At 34.0% G+C, this 25,275-nt stretch overlaps 1 protein-coding gene across 2 annotated transcripts in view; it reads right to left on the reverse strand.

Moving 5' to 3' along the window:
- Positions 1–2,287: 2,287 nt before the first annotated feature.
- The window catches only part of LOC129217478 (retinaldehyde-binding protein 1-like), a gene marked incomplete at its 3' end in the record, with an annotated part of 55,742 nt that continues 32,754 nt past the window's right edge, over positions 2,288–25,275 (reverse strand). For both annotated transcript variants that reach the window (XM_054851784.1, XM_054851785.1), the window contains 1 exon segment: positions 2,288–2,398. In XM_054851784.1, coding sequence (XP_054707759.1) covers positions 2,288–2,398 — 111 coding nt within the window.

Here is a 25,275-nt window from a genome sequence, read left to right on the forward strand (position 1 = left end):
AAAGTCGCACTTCCGAAAATTCAACTTTTAAACACGCTAACGGCGCTGCGTTTCTTCCAGAAATTACTATTCAGTCAATGATATGCTCACTATCTGCTCAATTCCTTTTTCCTTTTGAAAAAAAAACATGCAGAAAATTATCGGTGAGGCATAGGAAATATAAGGATCAATGCACAATTAGACGTGCTATACTAAGAAAAGAGAAAAAGTAGGAAAAAAAGGAAAAAGTAGGAAAAAAAGGAGTGGGCTTCAAAAAGTAGGAAAATAAGGAACTCTTCGGGGTCTGATCAAAGATCATTCTTCCGTGATTTATTTTATGTTTCGCGGGCGTTGATCGTCTGCTACGATCAACGACCGCTGTTGCTAGGATACCCACCAGTCACATGGTTTGGTTTATGAGCAGCAAAAGGGTTGCCATAGCTCGGTCTACTCTTATTCTTAGTCTATGGGAAAAAGAGCCAAGAAAACGAGAATGGAGGGAAAGCTGGAAAGTCGCCCGAATAGTTTTCGCTGTGAAGTGCCGTGATTGATAATGTAGAATTGATATTTGATTTCATAATTGTAAATAGCTGTTGTATATAGGTTCTAGTATTAATTAAAATTCCCTTATGAGTGTTAAGTGGAATCGTTCGTTGAGTGACAGTGTCTTTAGTGTCAAGATCAGAACCCATCGGATCCCATATATATATATATATATATATATATATATATATATATATATATATATATATGTAAGAACCGCCGCTTTTCGCAAGTTGCAGTGTTGTGGCGTGATAATCTACCACGTAGGAAGAGGACAGAGCTACATTCACAATATCTTTATTTTTACGTGGAATATAACAGCAGGAACTTCTCTTAACTAACCAACCTGTTTAGTTGTGCCACGATTTTTATATAGGGAATATCATTAAAAGATTACAGATAATTATCCCTCGATCATGTGATCTCACGTGATCTATATAGGAGGAGCAGATTGCAATAATGAAATATTATTGGGCTTTGCACCGCAGACAGAGGCTGGCCTAAGTCTGGAGGGAAAAAAAGTGTTTGGTAGGTACTTTAAGGGGAATCTCATCTGAGCCCAGAATATAACCATATATGGTATGAGAAGCATTTAAGTGTGTAATAAATAATGTCTGTGACTCATACGCGCTGACATATAAGCGAACAGAATATGGAAAAGGCCTGCAAAGGATTTTTCATATTATATATATATATATATATATACAAAAAAACATGAAATATCAAGAAGAAACAGAAAACGAAGCTTTTACGAAAAGCTTTTACTATACCCCGCCTTTATATCTTCTCTCAATTTTTAATTTAAATTTTATTGGTTGCTTTAGAATTACCCTAAATATAAAGAAATTAAGATCAACTGCAATTTCTTTAATGTTTTGATCAAGAAATCAAATACTTATTTTATTTCATAATTTTTAGCGCGAACTAAGCGTATAGAAATTAGAATTAAATTATTAAAATTAGAATTAAAAAACATCTTTTATATGTTTTCGTTTTATATTCTCTAAGTTTAATAACTATTTTATTTTATTTGCCTATTTTTTCTTTTTGAGTAACATTCCTCATAAATTAAAAAATAAAATATTAAAATACTAAAGACGCAGATTGCTCAAGTAACAATATAGAAACCATATAAGTAAATATTTTGTAACATATAATAATTCATTAAAGCAAAAAACTTACAAATTAAAGAAAACCAGCAATGTTCATAATGATTTTTTTTTTCCACAACATCAATTGATTTTTTATAGACAGAAACATTTTTAGTACACATTGTCGCTTTGGGGTTTGATTATGTACGCACTACATCATTATACTACATTTGAAAATTCAATTAAAGCATAATAGAGGAGCTAAAATCTTCATAATTTTGATTGAAATGAATAAACTAGATGTTCATGCAAACTACCGTTCGTTCCTTCATAAGTATAAAAATGCTATCTCTGATGAGTTTCCCTCAAATATTCCGTAAATACTTTTTTAAACAAATTTTTGTCATTTTTAATATTTTTTACTCTAAAAACTTCCGTTAATAACTACAGCCGTCCACTGTAAGTATCAAGGAAAGCCTTCAAATTTCAAGCAATTTTTAATATTTTTTACTCTAAAAACTTCCGTTAATAACTACAGCCGCCCACTGTAAGTATCAAGGAAAGCCTTCAAATTTCAAGCAATCATTTTATAACTCCATGATTTAAAAGTATCTCTAATAATTAAACATAGTACGTTAATATTAGTTTTATGATTTATAACAAAATTTACTTACTCTTGACCTAAGTTTCTTTGTGAGAAAAGGGTACGCCATATTATATAATAAGGACACTAGACGAGGGGCGTTAACAACGTGCACCCTCCGAATTCTTACTGGATACGAATTCTGAAAATAAAATAAAATAAATTAATGCGTAAACAAATTGTAAGTGTTTTTTTTAAGCAAATTGTAAGTGCTTTTTCTTAAAGAAAATTGTAAGGGTTTTTTCTAACAGAAAAACTAGTAATTTTGTTAAATAGTAACAAAACTCCATTATAGATACGAACAGTGAGAGAAATGAAAAAATTTCAACACTATCTCAGCACATATGCCGGAGGTGGTGGGTTCGATTCCCGCCGGTGCCCTGGGTGTTATTTCCTCTCTATGTGCTGTAAATCTTTCTTGTGTTGACTTGCCTGTTAATAAAGAAGTCCAACCTTTCGAGGCAATGGCACCAATTTTCCCGTAGTAGTTTATAACGAACACGTCAACAACCACCACAACTATTTCAGCACAAAACTCCAGCACACATTGCATACACGTGTTTCGAGGTTGAAAAGAACATTTTTTTTCAATTCAGAACAATTTTCAGACTCTCTGACATAGCTCTGACATTAAACAGCAGTCATAAAAGCTAAAACTTGCGATTAAAAGCTCAAAACATATTCTGAACTAAATAAAAAATTATTTAAAAAAAAAACTCGACTGCGTAAAAACCGAAAAAACTAAAAAGAAAAATATGTAAGCCCAGTAGTTTAGAATGTTATTAAGTACTACTGAATAACCACACAGTTGAAATAGTTTTATATAACCGTACACAGATAAGACAAATCATAAATTCAAAAGCAGAATAGAAGGATCAACAGTCGGGGCCCATTCCTTTCTGATTCAAGGAACCCCATAAAATTTGAATGGGTCCCGACTGTTGATCCTTCTATCCTGCTTTTGAATTTATGATTTGTCTTATCTGTGTACGGTTATAAAAAAATCTCAACGGTGTGGTTATTCAGTAGTACTTAGTAACATTCTAAACTACTGGGCTTATACATTTTTCTTTTTGGTTTTTACGCAGTCGGGTTTTTTATTTTTATTTAATATTTTTTTTATTTTACACTTTTTAGCTAATTTTATCGACTTAGTTATTATGATTATAAGACGGTACATTTTGCAACCTTGTCATTCCATTGAGAGAGTTTGTATCGTGAGGTTTATTAAGTAACTTGCAGTGGTCTAAACTGCTGATAATTAGTCCCTCTAGGGACCTCACTCGGCTTAAAGTAAAATGTGCTTGACCTTCGGCAAAAATTGCGCGAATCTTTGTCAACCGCAGCACAGCTATATAAACAGCCTGTATAACTAATGATGACGCGTTATCGGAAACGTCGTCAGTCAAATCTTTCTCGCAAAACTAAAAAAGCCTCTCAAGAAAGTAGACGTCGCGAAACTCAGTCCCTTGAATCAAGACAAAAACAAATGCAACATATGTTAGAGATGAAAATCAAATTAGTAGACTTTTTTTTTGTGCTTATTGCAAGGGTTTATTTTGATAAGGACTACAATCTGAGAGTCGTGCCTTCGTTACGCATAATATATTTTTTATTAACAGTACGGATTACATATAAAAAACACATGAAAGAATTTACATCAGAAAGAGGCGAAAGTACATCCGGAGCAAAGGTGTCTTGACCCACCTCCTCAAGTGAGAGAAGCACTCAGACCACTCGGTCACTGAGACTCCAAATTAATAGACTTAGTAAACAAAAAATTCAGGTAGTGAAAACTACCTGTATTTGTCACACGCAGGTAGCGTGCGGCACCCAGCGTGCGCCGATCCCAAACTGACAAAATGGCAACTTTTTGAAATGGTACTTTTGATTACTGTCATGTGTTTAGTGACAATCCCAATAAGGTTAAGATAAATCGATTGACGTAAGAATTATCAAAATTGGTCAAGGCGTTTAGCCTGTAACCCACATAGAAACGGACATACATACAGACTGCTAAACACATTACCCTCCTTTGCGTCGCGCACGCGCAGTCGGGTAAAAAGGGGTTTCTGTAATTCCCAAAAACATTTATTTCATCATTTATCAAAATATTTGTTTCGAAATAATAGCATATGCTGCAGGGAAGAGATTTGCATTTGAGTTTTTGACAACAGGTATAATTTAAATAGCTTAGATCTTGTGCACAAATAAATATAAATCAGAACTGAAGCCATTTCATGCGCATATAAGTAACTTTGCACAAAAGCAAATAACAGTTGCAAGGCTTCAGAAAGTTATGAAATGAAAGCGAGTGCCATTTCAGCACCTGAAGCCTTAATTGAATATTCTTGCTTTTTGTAATATTTTTCCTCCGTCTATTTAATTAATCTCAATTCATTTATACGATACGTTTTTTCGAAGGAATCCATCAAACTTTTGGAAAAATCGAAAAATAATATAGAGTAGATCAATATGTTGTAGTATGCTTTATCTAAAGACAATAAAAAATGAGCTGATGTGTGCATCACAGGACTTCCTTTTACTCCAATTTAATGTCATTTTCTCATTATTAGCAGTTTTAATGTGATTCAGTAGTTTACTCTCTAAATATCACCAACAGTGGACAAATTGAAACAGATTTAAAAAAAAATTAATTAATTAAAAAAAAAAGTCGTCAAATTTGTCGCCAAGTTGGCGAAAAAACTTGGTGAATAAAATACTGGCATATCGCCAAGTGTCCGCCAAATTATAACACCACTTGAGTTTACACCGAAATTAACAATGATTTTCTCCTAAAAAGGGGCAAAAGACCCCTTTAGAAACACCCGAATGCAACCAAAAGGGGAGGTGCACAACTAGACCCCACTAAGAGTCTACGTAGAAAATTTCAACTTTGTAGGACATTCCGTTCTTGAGTTATGCGACATACATGCGCACATAAGCACACGTACATACAGACGTCACGAGAAAACTCGTTGTAATTAACTCTGGAATCGTCAAAATTGTTATTTCGCGTGTCTATACGTACGAATTTCGAGTAAAAATATTTTTGCGAATGCAATACTTCCTTTTTTGTAAAAAGAAGTAATAGTTCGTCGTTGTGGGGTCAATAAATGTCAAATCACGAGGCCATGCCACCCACCACCTCCGATTTTCTTTTCTTTTTTTTTCTTTTCAAATTTGGTGTACTTGTAGACTTTTTGATGCTGATTATAAAAATATAAATTCTATTGGGATTGAAAAAGGGGTTGAAACGTTACGAGTCTTTAAATATAATTAAGATGATTTTTTCTGCCCCCATTTTTGACTGAAACAAAGACGGGTATGAATGGCTGTAACGCATTAACAAATTGTCACAGAGCTTTACATTTCTTTTTATTTTGTTCAGTATGGTGTAAGCTTGAATGAGAACTGGATTTAACTAGTACAGTGAAACTTCCAAATAGCAGACAGTCAAGGGACTAGAAGTTTTGTCCGTTATTGGGAGGTGTCCGCTATTAGGAGGAACAACTTAATTTACCTTTTTCAAAATGGGCTGTTCCCTTTGTAGAACCCAATCGAAACAATTGCGAAAGGTTTACTACATTTTACGTCAAGTGTAATTAATCTTTTTTCTTAATAAAGGTATACTGACAGCACACACTTGTCTTAAAAAGCATTTAATCAATTAAAGCAATCAGTTAAAACAGTTTGACATCTCTTTTTACTTTCTTCTATATCTAATATATAGAAGAAAGTATTGGATTCGTGCAAATTTTCGAATTTCGAATTTTGACGGATTCGAACGTTTTGAGGTGTGCTGAGTCCATTTCGACCATTTTTGGAAAATGTCTGTCTGTCTCTGTGTGTGTGTGTATGTGTGTGTGTGTGTGTATGTATGTATGTATGTGTGTATGTATGTATGTATGTATGTGTGTGTGTGTATGTATGTGTATCACGTCTGTGTGTGACCAGTTTTTTGTGGCCGCTCTACAACAAAAACTACCGCATGAAATCGAACGAAATTTAGTACACATATGTGCCCTTATGTGAACTTGTGCCCATTAGTTTTTGGCGCAAATTCCTCCAAGGGGGGTGGAGCAATGGGACGTTTTTCGAGTTACGCGTGCTTGCTATTCCTCAGGAAGTAACTGGCGGAATCAAACAAAATTTGGTCCATATGTTGGTATTAACAGGAACAGGTGCTGATTCAATTTTGGTGTCAATAACTCAAACGGGGGTTGAGTTATAGAACGTTTTTTGTCGTCAATTGTGACTGCTGTATATCAAGAAATAATGAACGGAATGAAAGAAAAATTTATCGGCAAGTAACCCTTAGTGGGTATAAGAACTGATTTTATTTTTGTGTCAACAGCTAAAAAGGGGGGTAGCGCAATCACCCGTTCTTTTTTTCCATTTTGAGTGCCCTATCTCACGAAGTAATGCTACGTTCTGGTTGAAATTTGGAATATATGTGAATCCATATGTAAACAGGCTTTGGTTCGATTTTGACGCCGATCGCTCCAAGAGGTGTTGATTTTTTTTTTTTTTTTTTTTTTGCGAATAAAAATATTTTTATTAATGCAACAATAAGAAAGATAAATCGTAATAGATTGTCGTCTGCGTATTTCTCGTGATTTTAATTGAATGGAAATGATCGGAAATATTATCTCAATGATTTAAAATTTTTAACTGTTGCCATCTTATGTTTGTTAATAAATAAAATATTTGTAATTAATTCAAGTTAAGCTTTTAAAGTAACTTTCAATTTTCGCTCTTTGTTTTGTTTTTACAATAATTCAGACATTGGGATGGTCGTCAAGTTTTTGCATGTGTAATTTTGTTTTTGTTAGGAATATTGCTTCCTCGTCAAGCATGGGGAGGGATCAGAAAAAGGAAAAATATAGAAGAAAGTTTCGTGATGGCCACAACATATTAGTTTGCATTACCAACGGCGGCGATTCAGCGGAGCAACCCCCCTCCCCCCACACACTTTTTATGGTTATCACTATTGCATGATTGACAGTTGGCAATATGACCTTGAATATGGGCAAATCTTTTTCATGTCTAAAAATTAAAGAACTCAACGAAACCACGGCGCCATAAAGCCGACTACTACCGGCGCCGGTCTGTTCAATTGCATCTCGCGAGAGCCCCACTTAGAAAAAGCGCCCAGTTCCTTCTTTTTTATCTTAACTTTTGAATAGTTATTGTGTACAAAATTCATTAAAATCTTAAGAAAAACGTACATTAATTGTTAGGCTGACATCAGTTTTCACTTATCTGCTTCAATACTCTCAAAGCTAGCCGTTACAAAATAATGACTTTTTTTTCGTTTTGATTTTTTGCTGCCCGCAAAAAGTACCATGCCTTTTAGTTTTTTTTCTGCCCCCAAGTTTTAAGCCCCAATCGCGGCCTCTGCCCCTTCCCACCCTTTTAATTTCAAGAAACAGTGATGAGGAAATGACGGGGGTGGGGGTGGAATATCAGTTGTGGAGGATGAAAAGCTTTGTAAGGCAAGCAGTTACTAAGATATTCTGTGAAAAGAAAAAAAAAACCGGAAATGCTACGATCGCAAGGAATTTTTTTTGTGAAATAACTGTCCGTTATTCGGAGTGTCCGTTATTCGGAGTGAATTACATGGAATGACCTATATTGAGGGACTGGGACTTGCAAAAATGTCCGTTAATTAGAGGTGTCTGTTATTCGGGAGTGTCCGTTAAGGGAGGTTTCACTGTATAGCGTTTTTACATTTTTTTCTGCAAAGGTTTACTTCTAATTTTTTGACTCGAAAACGGAGTAACTTTGATAGAAATTTGCTCACAATGGTCCCCCTTCGATTTTAACCAAATCTTGTGCGCAGGTACCGCTAAGTGCATTAAAACATCTGGTAAAAAATCTCAGTGGGCTATTCCCAAGAAAGCGTTAAAAAAACTTTTTTTTTTTAATTTCAGTCAAAAAATGAAACTTTTTAAAAAGTAATGTTTATAAAATTGTGTTTCCCACAAAATTATCGCAACACGATTTTTTTAAATGCAGTCGATAGGAACCGCATAAAAAAATGCTCATGTAGAAAATAACTCGAAACTTACAAAATAACTAGGAATTGCCTTTTTAAGTGAAATCAACTCACGGCAGCCTAATGTGGTGAAATTTCGCTAAATTGTTTACGATCTGATTTAGAAAGCACAGATGTGAACGTTTTCAAATAGTTTATTTACTTGTGTAGGGGAACATGGGGCAAAGTGAACGAGCGGGCAAAGAGAAATTGTGAAATATTTACTCTGCTTTTAGCTCCACCTATCTAGTATTATTTTAAGTAGTACCATATGTAGTCCATTCAAGTCAGGAAAAAAACACCGCCGAAGATTAAAGCATTTGGTAATATAGGCAATTTTAAAAAATTGGTACACATATTGTAATCTTCTGTTGTAAGTCAAAACTAATTTTTGTAACTATAAAATGATAAAGTTCTTGTTATTAACATTTTAAATATTAACTGAGACCTCCTAATATTCAATGCAATATTAATTTAGTTAATATTAAGCTTATTTGTATTTTAAATAAATTGTGCAATTAGTCAAGTACATGCGGGGCAAAGGGGATGGGGCAAAGTGAAATAGTTTGTTTCAGTTACTCACTCAATCATTTAACACAAATTACTTTTGTTTTCATTTAATAATTAATTCATTTACATTCCTTCAGTTAGTTATTCACTTATTTATTAATTCATTCATTTTTTTTATTCATTCATTCCTTTACTCGCTCATTAATTTTTCTTCATATATTAATTGATTTATTCATTTAATTATTCGTTTCTTGTTTCATTATCTTTTCAATTATGCATTCAACCTTTTATTGATTGATTCTTTTGATCGAAAATATGTTTTATAATCGAATAGAAAATACTTCATTAGAAAACGATTGAATTTTTCACTTTGCTTCATGAAAAAAATGAGCTGATGTGTGCATCACATGACTTCCTTTTATTCCAATTTAATGTCATTTCCCCATTACTGGCAATTTTAATGTGATTCAATAGTCTACTCTCTGAATATCACAAACAGTGGCCAAATTAAAACAGATTTAAAAAAAAAAAAAAATGTCAAATTTGTTGCCAAGTTGGCGACGAAACTTGGCGACCAAAAGACTGGTGATATATCGCGAAGTGTCCGCCAGATTATAACACCACTTGAGTTTACATCGAAATTAACAATAATTTCGCCCCAAAAAGGGGCAAAAGATCCCTTCAGAAACACCCGAATGCAACCAAAAGGGGACTGGCACAACTAGACCCCAACTCCCTGTTTATGCACACTCCGGCTTCACCCCGGGTTGAAGCGGAAGGTGGATAAAAGGGGGATTGCAGTCGGGTTGATGGGAAGACCGGTTTTTGTCAAATCGTGGATTCTCCTTTACGCCCATGCATTACTTTGTTTTAAGAACTATTAATGGAAAATTAATCAAAAGAAAATTATTGTACAATATCCTTTTTTTTTTGTGTGTGTGTCTTTTTTATAGTTAAATTGAGCATTAAAAAACATATTGCAGAATTTTTCTGAAAATAATTTGGGGCATAATGGGTTAATTACTTATCACAACTACACTGTGCATAATATTATATTTCAATATGAATCCTATTACTTCATCTTTTTAATTTATTACTTGAATTTCATAAATTTAATCAAAAAATAGCTTGTGACAAATGCAATAGCTTTTACTAATTTCGACTGGGGATCAGCATTTTGAGAACTAGCATTAATCAGTAAATTGTGTAAAAATATGTCTGGATTTTCTCAATCCATTTCTAAATTAAAATTTTTGCCCTTTGTGATTGTCAATAGCATGGCCGCAATTAAGGGGTGGGTTTTTAGGGTTCCAACCATCACCAAAATTTTCACAACTGTTTCGAAATATGCTTTTATTATATATTTTTCTGAAAAAAATGCTTCAAATTGATTTATTTTTATTAATTTATTTTATTTTGGTTTTCAATTTCATTTAAAAATAAAAATTTTACTGACGAAACAAATATACAGAACTTTATCCCGAGTAATTACTTTTAATTGTACTTCTTGTGGAAAAAATCCGCCAATAATCCTTCAATGTAGGTGGAGGGAATTCGCTCCTGCATTGAACGCGGCTTGAAGCCGGGTTGGATGCATAAAACAGCCTTATTTCGCGAAGCCGGGTTGACGCCGGGAAGAATCTAGCTGCATAAACAGGGAACACACAGACATCACGAGAAAATTCGTTGTAATTAACTCGGGAATCGTCATTATGGATATTTCGCGTGTCTATACGTTCTTAGGCACTTATCCACGTGTGGCAGAGTCGAAAAAAAAAAAAAAAAAAAAAAAAAAAAAACTCAACTTTTAATCGGGGGTGAGCATAGGCGGATTTAAGAATGAGTTCCTGGGGGGGGGGGCAGGTTTTTTTTTTTTTGAGCAACATTTTTATTCCTCCTTCCCCCCCCCCCCCACTCCCATGTTTTTGTCTGTTTCCTGTGATGCATAAGTCCATGCTTTACTTTTTTGTGTGTCGTTTTCATTAATGTGTGTTTTCATGCTGTCCTTTTTGAATTGACCTTAGGAGAGGGAGCTGGTATCAAGAGAGTGACGCAGGGCTGCCTTTTAAGTGGGAAATAAAATATCACCAATTTTAGGGGGCCGGGGGTTTCTCCGCCTGAGGAAAGTTTGTAAAATGGATATAAAATTCTGCATTTTGAAGCCTTATAAAGGTTAATTGGATAGACATAGAAATTGATAACTAGATTATGCAGGTGTACAGTATTCTTTAAACTTTTTAAGAAACAGCTATTTTAAGTTTGAAAGAAAAAATAAATTATAGATTTCTCATTACAACAACCTTTTTTTAATTATAAGTAGTGCAAAAAACGAAAAGGAATAGAGGTAGTGTATCATTTTTTTTCATAACTAAACAGATTAACAATATGCAGTAGAAGTAATTGGAGCTCACTTTGCTTAGGATTTTCAAAGACTTATCTAATTATTTTCAAGGACTTTAGAATAAATAAAATTATTTACCGCACTTCATTTGTAGGACTCGACCGATGCATCGGCCTGGCCGATGCATAGGCGCCGATGGTTCAACAATTTAGCCATCGGCATCGGCGGCCGATGCTAACTTGCAGGAAACATCGGCCCATCGGCCTTAAAACACATGGAACAGCCGATGGAATTGGCCGATGTTTTCGAAAAAAAGGACCTTTGCTGTATTAATTTTTAATACAAAGTAAAGGGAGTTATTGTTTTCATATAAAATTGTTTACTTAAATTTCAGTATGAATTTCTATTTTAGTCACCCCTGAAATAGTTTTGAACAGTGGTGTTCTCATAGGGTATAATACATATACGCCGTATACTCTCAAACATTTTTTTTTTTTTTTGGCATATAGCGTATACCCTCAAGCTTCAAAAATTTTCATATTATGACATATTATGTATATGATCGCATACACATATTGTGCATAGCTAGTTACTCGGAGTATACCCCCAGAAAAAATTTATGGGAACAACACTGGTTTTTAATACTTCATTCAGATACCAAACAAGTTAATTAATGCGTTGTTTCTTGCGACTGGATGTGCGTATGTATCTCTCATAAGTCATAACTCAAAAATGGTAAGCTGTAGAAGGTTAAATTTTTGCATGTGGGGTGTGGGTACTTTCCAGTTGTGCACTTCCTTTTTTGATCGGGTGTTCTAAACAACCTATTTACTCACTTTTTTGTGGCTATTAATTACTTATTTCAATGGAAACTAATATAGCATCTCAGACTGGCGATCATTTGGTGATATATTGCCGAATTGGAGACCATGGAAACAAATATGAGCTAGCGAAAACCGGTTTTTGTGTCATTTTGTTAGATTCCCGTTGAACCGAAGGTGATTTTAAATTTTTCGATTTTCTTAATATGAATCACAGTAATGCCGTCTTTTCTGTATCGATTCCGCAAAGCTACAAGTTAGGGGCCCGTCGAAATATATTTTGGGTCTATTTCTCTGTCACGGAAGTTGTAAAACATTTATCATAAGCATTTTTGTAACTCCTACGGGGTCCCAATGACTATGGGGCCTCTCGCGCTATTGCAACATTTGCTATACAGTAGACCCTCGTTTTACGCGGGGGTTACGTTCCACGGAAATGCCGCGTAAATTGAGACCTAATACTAGTGTTAAAATGGGGTTATGGTTCCGTAGATAACAAAACACTTCATTCTAGCGATGACTAATTGTATAATAAGTTTAATGTGTAGTTACATCGACTTTTATGCACAACATGCGTAAAGAAAACATAAATTGATTCCGTCGTCTGTTTATAAAGGGGAGCTGGCTATGATAGTCTTTTGGCAGTCATTAAGAATTCTTCTCTGCAATTCTTTACTTTAACGCATCCATGATCACTTGCGGCATTTCCATGATAGAATCTTCCTCCACAAACAAAAATCAGAAAGATCATTTCTATTGTCTAGGAATGACTCAAAATTTTCAATGTGAACTTTTTTAGTTGTGCGTCACCGACGTCGATATCCTCGTTGGTTTTGACCTCCTTTGTCACTCCTTAAAGCTCTTCTTCCAGTGAGTTCTGAACTATGTGAGTTTTATAACTTTACTTCTGAAGAAAGAACTGTGGAACCAATCGCATAAAATGTCTCTAGTGGCCCAAGCTCGATTATTAGCACGCCAAAATGCAGTTGATTACGCGTAATCTGCAATCTCATCAAAAACAACCCTGTTGTAAAAATTTCCCCGCCAAGAAAACCTTTAACTTTTCCGCACAAAAAAGAAAACCTGCATCCTAAACCCAAAAACCCTCAGTCATAAAAAGTTATGATATCTAGTTTGCCTGCCAAGTATCTGACAAACTATCATCCTCCCTCTTCTCCTTTTTCATCACAGCTACTTCCATTAGAACCTCCTCCCACATTCAACTCCTCAGAAATATGGATAGATCTTTTAAATTGTTTATCTTGCTTGGCGGGAAGCTTTTTGCTCACCTAGCAACCACTTCACTTTGAAAAGCTTCCCGCCAACAAGATAAACAATTTAAAAGATCTATCCATATTTCTGAGGAGTTGAATGTGAGAGGAGGTTCTAATGGAAGTAGCTGTGATGAAAAAGGAGAAGAGGGAGGATGATAGTTTGTCAGATACTTGGCAGGCAAACTAGATATCATAACTTTTTATGACTGAGGGTTTTTGGGTTTAGGATGCAGGTTTTCTTTTTTGTGCGGAAAAGTTAAAGGTTTTCTTGGCGGGGAAATTTTTACAACAGGGTTGTTTTTGATGAGATATCACATCTTTTTGCATTGATATTATTACTTCGTCTGTATTTTTAGAATTGAGAACTTCAAGTCAGAAAATTTTCAATTGAAACAACGCTGTGCTGTGTTTTAAGGAACAATAATGGCTAGCCTAATTTTACGTCAAATTATTTTCTGACTATTAAGATTCAATGTTCATTTTGCGAGAATTGAGCGGTTTAAATTTTATTGCAATTCTTGTATCCTCTCTGTTGCAAAGAAAACTTCTTGGATAATAAAATACTATATTTTAAATTATGTTGTTTTCGAGTATTTTACAACTTCGCAATAAATTCTATAACAGTTTCTTTATTTGGCAGATTATTCAACATTTTCATGAAGGTTTCTTTAAATGTTTTACAGCTTGAGGGCTATTTTAATCTAGCTTTTCACTTTTTGTTTAATTACATTTTTTCTTAAATCATGGATCATTTTACGTTTTATGGGATAATTTTAATTGTTTGGTGATTTATCTTTTCTTGATAGAAGTCTTTGTTTTGTTTAATACCTAGTTTTGTTTAAAAATTCATTTAAAAAACGAAATAACGCATGTTATCACCAAGCAAAAAAAAAAAAAGAGAAAAAAAGCTAAGTCATTAAATATTTTAAATTTGAATGTGTCAGAAGATCTATACAACTTTACTCGATGTCAAATCGCGGATATCCCAAATTTGCCATAGCGAATGCGCATGTTGCGCGCGGACTAAGCTCGTTAAAAGTCTTGCTTAACTTAATTGCAAAACTTTTTTCAGCTAACAAATTACTGCAAAGCACGGATATCCACATCCACACACGTATTTCATATATTTTCAATTCAGTATGTGTTGTTTGTGAAAAATCCATTAATTTAGAAAATAAGCAAACCAAAAAAAAGTGCTATTTTTCGCTTTCAATTAAAAAGTTGTATGTGCCGTATTCATATGCGTACAGTTTCATATAATTTATCTCGTAAAATATTGTAATGGTTTAACCCCAGTTTCGCGCCGACATTTAAAATTTCTTCCCTCCATAAATATATCAAAACTGAAAAACAGGGGGAAGGAAATTTCGTATCGGCAAAACTTTGGGGGGGGGGGGGGGGGGGAGGGGGGAGGACAACATTCCAATCTCATTCATTAATTTGTTTCTCTGCTTAAGTATAAACAAACAACATAGAATCTGAAAACAGAAAGCCCAATGAGCTAAGTCTGCGCGCATGCGCAGTCGCTGTGGCAAATTTGTGATATCCGCGGTTTAACGTCTAGTTGCAACTGTTGGATATGTTTTAGTCTTGATTGATTTCATTTCCCAAGACAACTTTGGAATAACTGTTAGATCTGTTCTAACCTTGCAGTTGCAGTCCGAGATAAACAAACCCTATGAGCTGAGAGTAAGTGCATAAGAATTTAGGGAAAATTAGTGATTTTCGAACTTCAATTACTCCGGCCCATGATGTCCCTGGGGGTTGAATTTTTGTATATGTACTCAATGGCCCCCCAAGAATATGTATACAAAAAAACATTACCGTAGCCCCCAGGGGGCTGTGATAGAACTCCGGGAAGGTACAATTTGGGGGGTAAAAACGAGGAGGGAAGGGAAGGGGGTTCAAATGGCACAAAAGGCACATCAGTAGGGCACAAGGAATGTGTGTGCGAAAATTTCAGCTTGATTCCTTTTTTTCGTCTGGGCTGTTCGCCCTGTCAAAGAAAGCGAAAACTTTTTTGAACAGCGATTTTACAACCTTAATACCTCCTCCCCCTAATGGTCCAGGTTATTGTATTTTGGTTGACAGCGTCAGGGGCCCCTAGAGATTGAGTGTACTAAAAATCAACTCCGGGGGTCTTCATGGGGCTGAGATACAGAGGGGTGAAAAACCCAAAAAAACCCCAATTCGTTCTGTTGCGTAATCTTGTTCTTGGTCGCTTTCTTTTCTTTCGTCTTTGGCGGTGGATTTGCTTCTGTTGGCTGCTGACGTTTGGTTTCCTTGGCGGGGCGGAACGCTCCCGCGTCCCGTAATCTTTAGGAGTTTGGATTTTGAAAGAGGGGAAATTTGTATCTGTCTGCATTGCTGCATCTGCGTAAAACCAAAACTCATCCGCGTAAAATAAAATAAATGTGTCAAATCTTAAACCGTGTATAATCGAAACCGCGTAAAATGAACCCGCGTAAAATGAGGGTCTACTGTATTTTAAATCCGCCACTGCACATTTAACTCAGGCGCAAGTTTTAAAAGGGTTTTTCTAATCAATGTTAATGATTATTTTGAACTCAAATTTTTTACGACTATTTTTTGCACTTCCGAGAACACTTGCGTGCCTCCTCCCCCTCCCCTACTTCTGATATTAAACTCTAATTGTACTTCCGAGTTGTTTAAAACTAACACCATTCATAAAATTATAGATTTTTTTTCCAAACTTTATCTGGAATAATTACGAGCATTTATATAAGAAATTGATTAAAGACATTTTGAATGGTGACATAATTCGGAAATCAAAGGAACTTTTGAATTTTTTCCTCCAAAGTGCTGAAGTAGATTTAGAAACTCTTCCGAGGAGTTGGTGGTAGCGGTACTGTACTAAAAAAATGAGGCCGAAGTTGTGTGTGTAATGGACCGAAGTTTAATGTTGTGAGTTTCTCCAAAATCAGAGGGTAACCTCCCCCCCCCCCCCCCCCACCCTTCCCTCGTTGTTTCAAGCATTTCTTAAATATTTAGCGACTACGAAAGGTCATTTTGCGTATTCCTCATACTTGTTTCACCTATATATTTCGTAATGCGTCATCTTTTTTTTGCATCATTTATAGCAATCAATTTTTTTCTATTGTAACTATTTTTATGTATTTTTATAGAATCAATGAATAAGTTATTTTCGTTTTCATCATAGTTTTAATAATATGTTATAGAAAAGTTTCTAGGATTTTCTATTATGCAATTTTTTTAAATTTCAGAAAATTATTGTTAAATTGAAAAATTAAATTTGAACTTGTTTGTAGTGCTTCATAAAAGATTTAACAATCTAATTGTTCAATATTATGGGTACAAACATCAGATCAAGTAGTATATGTAATAAGTTATTATTAACTTGGTATAAATATCAAGTTTGTTTATTGTAGCTGCGTTTTAAGAACCTCGCTCTTTTCATGGCTATTTCTTTTTTCAACAAAATTTATGTCACTGTTATTGCTTTTATGAAAAATGCAAACTTTTCTATTCATGAATTTTAAAAAAATAAAAATATTCCTATTTTGATTTAATATTGTAATTTATCTGTTACCTTTTTTGTTTAATTTGATGATTAAAAATGTCTACTTGCAATCTTTCCGTTTTAATTGCGTAATTTGTTGACGGTTTCATATTTTTATTCTTAATTTTTTTTTAATGATTAAACAACATAATTTCATGTTTTTTAATTATGTATATTGTACCTAAATCCATACATTATTACAATATTACTGAAATCTTAGTTATATGTTCAATTAAAAAAAAACAATTTGTTATTAAACAGTGTCTTTGTTTTACTTCCCTTTCTTCCTTCTTTCTTTCTTTCTTTCTTTTTTTTTTTGCTGTTGTTCTTTCTCTTTCATCATACAGCAGTCAAAAAGGGAGAAGCATAACTACACCTATACAGATTGTATGTAGTATGATCCAAAAATTCAGGGACAAGTTGTATAAAACGTTACTCAGATTAGTTCACATTACCGATGCACATCCACCTTCAAAGGGTCACCTTGAGGGACTATGTACTTCTGCCAGTGTTCATATAACTGTTGGAAAACACTCCTGGAACCATTTTTCGCAACCTTCAACGATGCAACTTTATCCTCTCCTTACGGAAGAAAACGAATGTTTTTTTGTTGGGAACAGGTAAAAGTCACACGGAACTAAGTCCGACGAAACGTTATGTTATTTGTTTGTCATATCCGAGTATTGACCAATCGAACCGTGCATCCTCAACATGAAAGTCGCCTTCTTCCTCTCGATGAAGTTAAAGAAGCAGCGCAAGAGGCGTTACAGGAGGTTGTGAAAATGGCTGCCAGGAGCGCTTCTAAAATCTATACGAACGTTGGCAGAAGTGCATAGTCGTTCAAGGTGACTATTTAAGTAGATAGATGTGCTTCGGTTATGCGAACTATTCGGGGTAAGGTTTTATACAGCTTGTAATCGAAGTTTTAGATCATACTACGTATGTATGAGTTTTCAACTTACTATTTTATAACATTTTCGAGTGACGCAAGTTTACACGCATGAAGACATCACAAGAGACCTTGCGATAATTAACTGAGGAGGTGTTCAAAATGGATCTTTCAGTCATGTTCTTATGTACATATGCATGTACAGATGTGCCGAAAAAACTTGTGAAGTTTAAATTGGGTGATCGTAAAATAGAAATTTAGGTAGAAATCTGATATATTTTTTTTGTGATTACAATTGTTTATCCAAAGGAAGGAAGTAAAATGAAATGAATAAATGATCCTTTAACTCCCTGACAATCTTATCAATTTATTTCCGTCAGATTTTTTTTTTTTTTTTTTGCCATCGGCCATCGGCAATCGGCCATTTTGAGAAAAACAATCGGCCATCGGCCATCTTTGAACAATCGGCCAACAATCGGCATCGGCCCATCGGCCAAAAAATGCCATCGGTAGAGCCCTATTCATTTGTACTTTCCAGTCCCTGATATTTTAGTACTTTTGATGGTAAATTTTTACAGTCCTGTTCTAACGTTGAGAAATAGATATTTTAAATTTAAAAGAAAAAAGAAACCATAGATTTCTCATGACAACAACATTTCTTCAGTTGCAAGTGGGGCAGAAAACGAAAAGAAATAGAAGTAGTGTGTATTTTTTCCGTGCTAAACAGATAGACAATATGCAGAAGTAAGATAAAAGCAATCAATACAAAAGAATTTCCAAAGTACTGCATTTGGGATTGAATAAATAGCAATATATGAAACATGTGAGTCACAAAAACGTATTTCAAATAATATGTTACAAACGTGAGAACCATGATTTTTACATTTTTTTATACAGGATGGGGCAAGAAGCTGAATTTGACACATTTTGGCACTCCTCTCCCTCTACCATTTGTTAGAAATTTTAAAATTTAAGGTTTGTAGCCACACGTTTCCAAATATTCAAGGTTTTCAAGCACTTAAAAATGAAATTAGTTTTTTCAAGTAATTTCGATTTTTTAAGGAACGAATTATGACTTTTTTCTTGGGAGTTAGGGACCCACTTCAAAGCAGGGGCCCTAAGCAATAACTTGTTTATCTTATAAGCAAATTCAGCCCTGTTTGTAAATCACTCTTACCTGCAGATTTTTGCTTGATTTTTTGTAATTTTTAGGAAAATTCGTCAGTTTTTACGGTTAAGGGATTTTTACGAATTGACCAATCTTTGTTAGGATTTTATAGACTTTTATAAAATTTCAGCAATATTTTTCCAAAACTTTTGATGACTCAATTATTTAGATTTCAATAATGACAAGGACTGACTCACTTAGATTTAGATGTTTATAATTTACCTTACTTTTTAAACAGTATTTATAAAGTAAGTAAAATTGTACTCTCCCTCTAAGTAAAAAGATTTATTTAATCAAAACACTCAGATAACTGAAATTTATTCAGTTTGCGATGGTATTTATTTTCTCACTTTTCAGAGAGAAGGGAAAAAAAACTATGTTTTTTAGAATTTCTCAAAAGGGCAATTAATCTACTAAGAACATAAATATTATGCACAAATGTACTTTAAATGTGGACAAATCATAACGAGTAGTGTGGGGGGAGGGAGTTTTTTCCCCTTTGCTTTATATGCTAATTTGTTAAAATAATCGTCAATTATTATAAGTGTTGCAGCTTAATGTATAGCTCGTTTAGCCTATATTTTCATTCATATACTTGCCCAAATGTTTTTCAGTCCAAAAAAGTGAATTTAGACACATTTTCAGCACCCCAGTGACAGCTGTACTATTTGTATTTAAAGTTCGTTTCCCCCCCCCCCCCCTTTCTCCCATCAGAAAAGGACATTCATTTTTCTCTTCATTTTCATTGAACTATTCATTGAAAAGGAAAAGTCATGAATTTTTTGCTTTAAGAAAACTTTGGAAGATGTGTTTGCCTTTGGAAGATGTGTTGTTACTATACAAAGTCCTCCCAAAACTAAGGCGCATTGCCCCTATGCCCCCCCTCCTTTATAAATCCACCCATGCAACTCTGAACTACTCAAAAAAGAAAAAATAATAATAATTTTTTTAAAAATTTTTGGAAGATGTGTTGTTACTGCATATAAAGTCCTCCCAAAACTGGGGGGGGGGCATTTCCCCCTCTGCTCCCCCCATAAATCCGCCCATGGGGTGAGCAAAATGGAAATTAATGCCGATTTTCGGGTGAAAATTTTTTCGCGAATACAATACTTCCTTTTTTGTAAAAGGAAGTAAAAAAGGACAAAAAATTTCATAATTTAATAAAATATTATTATACTAGCAGTACCCGCACAGCGATGCCCGTGCTAAAAACTTAATCGAAGTCCGTTGAATAAAAAAATTGACGCCCCCTCCCCCTCTGATGTGAAACGATCTTTTTTTTTTTTGAACGTATTCTAAAATCGTCTCTATATTGCTATTGAAGTACAATTTTTTTATCCCTTACTGCGATTTAAAATGTTACGAAATTTGCGGTAATCGTTTTGGGATACCTTGGATAAGTTTCTCCCCCCCCCCCTCCCTACTTTGTAAAACTGTGTGTTACTAATTTTATCGAATAGATAGTGTCGCCAAATACTGAAATACTTCTGGTGACTATGAAATGATGCTATCCGAAATGTTTCCAAAGTAAGTAATAAAGTTTGGCAATTGTGTTTGAAATTGTGCGCAAACTCGTGCTGTTTATGGATTTGATTGATTTAGTTGGCGGATCATTTTACATGTTAACAAATGATATAAAGAAAGAAGGATTAAAGAAATGGCGATATTTTGGTTACATGGGGAAAACCGAGAAACAGTATTCGCGTAGTTTTTAGCTTCAAAAACAGCGACAATTGAAAAAATTTCCTCATGCCTTTGCGATTGAAATGATTCCGCTAAAAAAGTTTGGCGAGATTCCTGATGGTCGATCAAGCACCCAGTCAACACAAATAAATTAAAAAAAAAAACATTAATTGTCTCAAAGTTGCGCAAAACTGGAAAATAATCAGCCAAATCCATGTATTATTTGCCTATCTTGTGCAAAAAATCTTACTTTAAAACTTAGCTTGAGCCTTGAACAGTCAGACGAAAAGCAAAAATAGTCAACAATACAAAAATTGTGCTATCGACAGGGAGTTGAGATTATACCCTAAATACTATATTGTGTTGAGGAAAGCCTTCGAACATGGAACTAAAAAGCTCATTACTCGTTTTTTATTCTACTTAGAAATTTGGAACAGGTGCCATCTTCAGCAGAAAAATCAGAGCATTTGATGGATATATAATGTTAATATGTACAAGTATTTTTTCATCCTCATATTAGATAATTTATACGAAAATTGGGTTCAATCGCCCCCTAGGGGAATTCCTAAAGGGGTGAAAACTACCCTATGTGTTATTCTGATGCATAAACTACATTATTGTAAAGTTTCATCAAAATCCATTCAGTAGTTTTTGCGTGAAAGAGTAACAAACATACATCCATACAGACAAACTTCCGCATATATAATAGTAGTAAGATAATGCTTTTTTTTTAACTTTAAATCCTATCAAATAATTTTGAATTATATAACTCTTTGATTTTACCTTGAAACACGCTCGACAAGACAAATATCTATCATGTTATTATATCTTTTCCTGCAATTATTTGATCAAAGAAAAAAAAAGTTCGGCTACAATCTGCTGTCTACTTAAAAGAACAATGTTTAGCAATTGTTATCTCCATACAATTCTAAGCACGTGTCACTGCAGGTGATCTTTGGCGGAAATAGTGCAAAGAAATGTTATATAACTTTGCATTAGCTTCGTGACGTACCTCAAACCTATGTCGTTAGTAGTGCAATAAATTTAAATCTCACAGTCCGTGGAGCAGCTTTTGTAAAGATGACAAAATATAAAACTCTCCGTACGTATGGATTCTCAAAAATCGAAAAGTTAATCGATACGAAGACAAAACACAATGTTAACAACGCCGGTGAATCCATTAAAACGGAACTTTTAATTTCAAATGTTATAATACTAGCGTTACCTGTACGGTTTTGTCCGTACTAGAAAATTAAAAGGTCATTGGGTTCGCCTGTATATTTACAAATAATGGATGATGAATTTTTCGCCAATATGCTATGTTAATTTTCTCATCCATGTTATGACAATTTGCTCGTCCTTGTTATGGTAGTTTACTCGTCGTAATTCCCTCGATAAAATAATCTTAAAATTAAAAGAAAAAGAACAAAATCGAATTTTCGAAAAATCGCTTCGAGGTGCTCATCCCTATACTACCAACTATTTTTGTGCCAAATTTCATGCAAATCGGTCCAACGGTCTAGGCGCTATGCGCGAAACAGACAGAGATCCAGACATAAAAGGCTTTGAGCTTAATTATTAGTTAAGATTGCTCAATTTATTGTTGCGGGTGTGACATTCTTACGAACATATTTGAACTTTAATATGGGATATTTAAACTTTGACCTTTAAGCTCCGTATAATGGAATGTAAGTAACCATTATGTATCTGAATAAAAGTATCAAATTTCTAAAAAGAAAATAAATTTATGAAATAATGATTCTTATTTACGTGTTGCGAGTGTGTAATAAAAAGTAACCCCCCCCCCCCCCCGCAACACGAATGAATATTTTTAAAATAGAGGAAAGAAAAAAAAAATGAAAAAAAATGTGTGTCGTTAAGACACGCAGTAGAAGTGAAACTTTTATCTTCTCACATTCTGAACCTCACGCACGTTTCTCTCTCGCCGCGCTGTTGTTCTTTCTTAGCCTGACTTAGGCATGTTCAGAACAGAATTTTATATTTTATGAAGAAAATAGATTATTAACAACGAGAGAACTAAGCAGCAATAGAAATACCCGTTTTCTAACTGTTGACAAAATAATGAAAAATAGAAGTAATTATAAAGTTAACTAATTAATTTCAAGCCTGAACTTAAGCAAGGTGGATTACGCTTTTAAACAGACGACTTGATTTGAATCAAAGAAATCGAAAACCTACATTATTCGCAACTCCCTAGCACGCCGTAGCGTAGAAAATTCTCATAAGCCTAGTAAATTTTGTTCGTATGCACGATTTTTTCGCTTTATTCTTTTTAAATTAATTTTCAAAGTCTTGTGGCTATTCTGGCCCACGTAGAAAGAAATGAGAATTCAAGAAGCATTACTAAATGTCAAAAATTAATACAAATTACGTAGTTCTAAGCAGCCATTTCCACGATGTTGAATTCGATATTTATCAAATCTTGATAAAACTAAATAATAATTGTGGCCTAACAAGAATAACAATTAGTGCTAAATAATTTGATTATATGACATTACGAATTATTATCAAAAGAAGATGATACTTCTTTGCCTTGCTTGGCTAGCGCTAATTGTTTTGCATTTGTAGCTGAGTTATTTTTCTCAATTCCCGAATCAGTCAATTTTAAAATTTTCTGTTTCGAATGTTTCCAATTTCTGAGTTATGATTTAATTATGTCATGCTATGCAAATAATCAATAAAATTCTAACGGATATATGGTGGTAGTTTTCTTTTCAATTGATCTACCATTATTTTTTTTTAACTTATCGAATTCTGTAATTTTTCTACCATTTTATTCCACTCATGATAAAAAATAAAAATGGTTTAACTAACATGCGGAATCTCGCCAAGGGAACTTAGCTCGCACAATACTAAAATTATAACCCTAAACAAATTCGGCGAAACCTTTCAGCTGAGAATAAAAGCAATAAAATAAACTCTTGCTCGGTTAAACATTTTTCATTTCGTTCTACAATAAAATATTCAAGAAAATATTTTGTATACTGTCCATTCAACTAAATGCTGCTGTAAAATATGGTTAGTTAAATTAATTTAAGATTTAGAGAAAAAAAAACCCCATATTCTTACAAATTCACGCAAAACAATAAAAAAAATTTACCAGGTATAACGTTATCCAAGTTTGTTAATCCAGAGTTTTCTTGTGTTTGTGCTTTCACCATTTAACAATCAACTCGCTTTTTAGAAGGAAATAATGAAAACTAACATTATTTTGAGAAGCTCGTGAATACTATTAAGGGACGAAACAATTTCTGTAACTGAAAGCAATCTAAGACACATCGAATGCGTTAATAAATACTCAGAACGTAACTGCATGTGTTTACGTCAACAGACACACGTGGAACGCAATGTGGCAATGTTTTAGTTTTTTCGGCAGTTTTGTAAATCACCGCAAGGTAGCGTATTCGAGCGCTGGAGTTGCGAATTAAAAAAAAAATCAATAAGATTCCAAAACATTTTTCGTCTGCAAAAAATAAATAAATCAAAATAAGACGAAACAAATATAAAAAATGCGAAATCGCATTTGTTGTCCCCGTAAAAAAAAGATGAATAAAATAAAATGTAACACATTTTGCAATAGATCACGTGACTTTTATATATTAATCACAATGCGAACAAAACTAACGTCAAGCCAGGGCAACACGACATCGCCTGACCTAAGGTTCACTCACCGCATAAATCAACGAATCACTTGCATTTGTGAGGAGGAAAAACGCTAATTTAAGGGAAAGTGAAATAAATGAACAATCACGATAGCACAAAATCAATGCAATTTGCGAATGACTATTTGACAACAGAACGAGCCCTATCAATTACTTTACGCCACAAATCGTCGAATGGAATTTGATTTACTTTAATGCAATGTTAATAAAGTGTTTTTTTCTATTCGGAACTCCAGCGCTCGAATACGCTACCTTGCGGTGATTTACAAAACTGCCGATGAAACTAAAACTTTGCCACGTTGCGTTCCACGTGTGTCTGTTGACGTAAGCACAGGCAGTTTGTTCTGAGTATTTATTAACGCAATCGATGAGTCTTAGTTTGCTTTCAGCTACAGAAATTAATTCGTCCCTTAGTAGTATTCTCGAGCTTCTCAAAATAATGTTAGTTTTCCTTATTTCCTTCTAAAATATGAGTTGATTGAAAATGGTGAAAGCGAAAACTGGATTAACAAACTTGGATAACGTTATACAAGGTAAAATTTTTTATTGTTTTGCATGAATTTGTAAGAATATGAGTTTTTTTTTAATCTTAAATTAATTTAACTAACCATCTTTTACAGCAGCATTTAGTTGGAATGGACGGTATGCAAAATATTTTCTTGAATATATTATCGTAGAACAAAATGAAAAATGTCTCACCGAGAAAGAATTCACTTTACTCCTTTTATTCTCAGCTGAAACGTTTCGCCAAATTTGTTTAGGGTTATAGTTTTAGTACTGTGCGAGCAAAGTAGCCTTGGCGAGATTTCGCGTTTTTAGTTAAACCATTTTTAATTTTTATCATGAGTGGAATGAAATGGTAGTAAGATTACAGAATTCGGTAAGTAAAAAGAAATAATGGTCAATCAACTGAAAAGAAAACTACCAACATATATCCGTAAGAATTCTGTAGATGATTTGCATAACTTGACATAATTAAATCGTAACTCTGAAACTAGAAAAATCGAAACAGAAAAATTTTAAATTAACCGATTCGGGAATTCGAGAGAAATAACTCAGCAACAAATGC

Source organism: Uloborus diversus, chromosome 2 (assembly GCF_026930045.1).
Source record: "Uloborus diversus isolate 005 chromosome 2, Udiv.v.3.1, whole genome shotgun sequence".
In the NCBI taxonomy this organism is placed as follows: Eukaryota; Metazoa; Arthropoda; class Arachnida; order Araneae; family Uloboridae; genus Uloborus; species Uloborus diversus.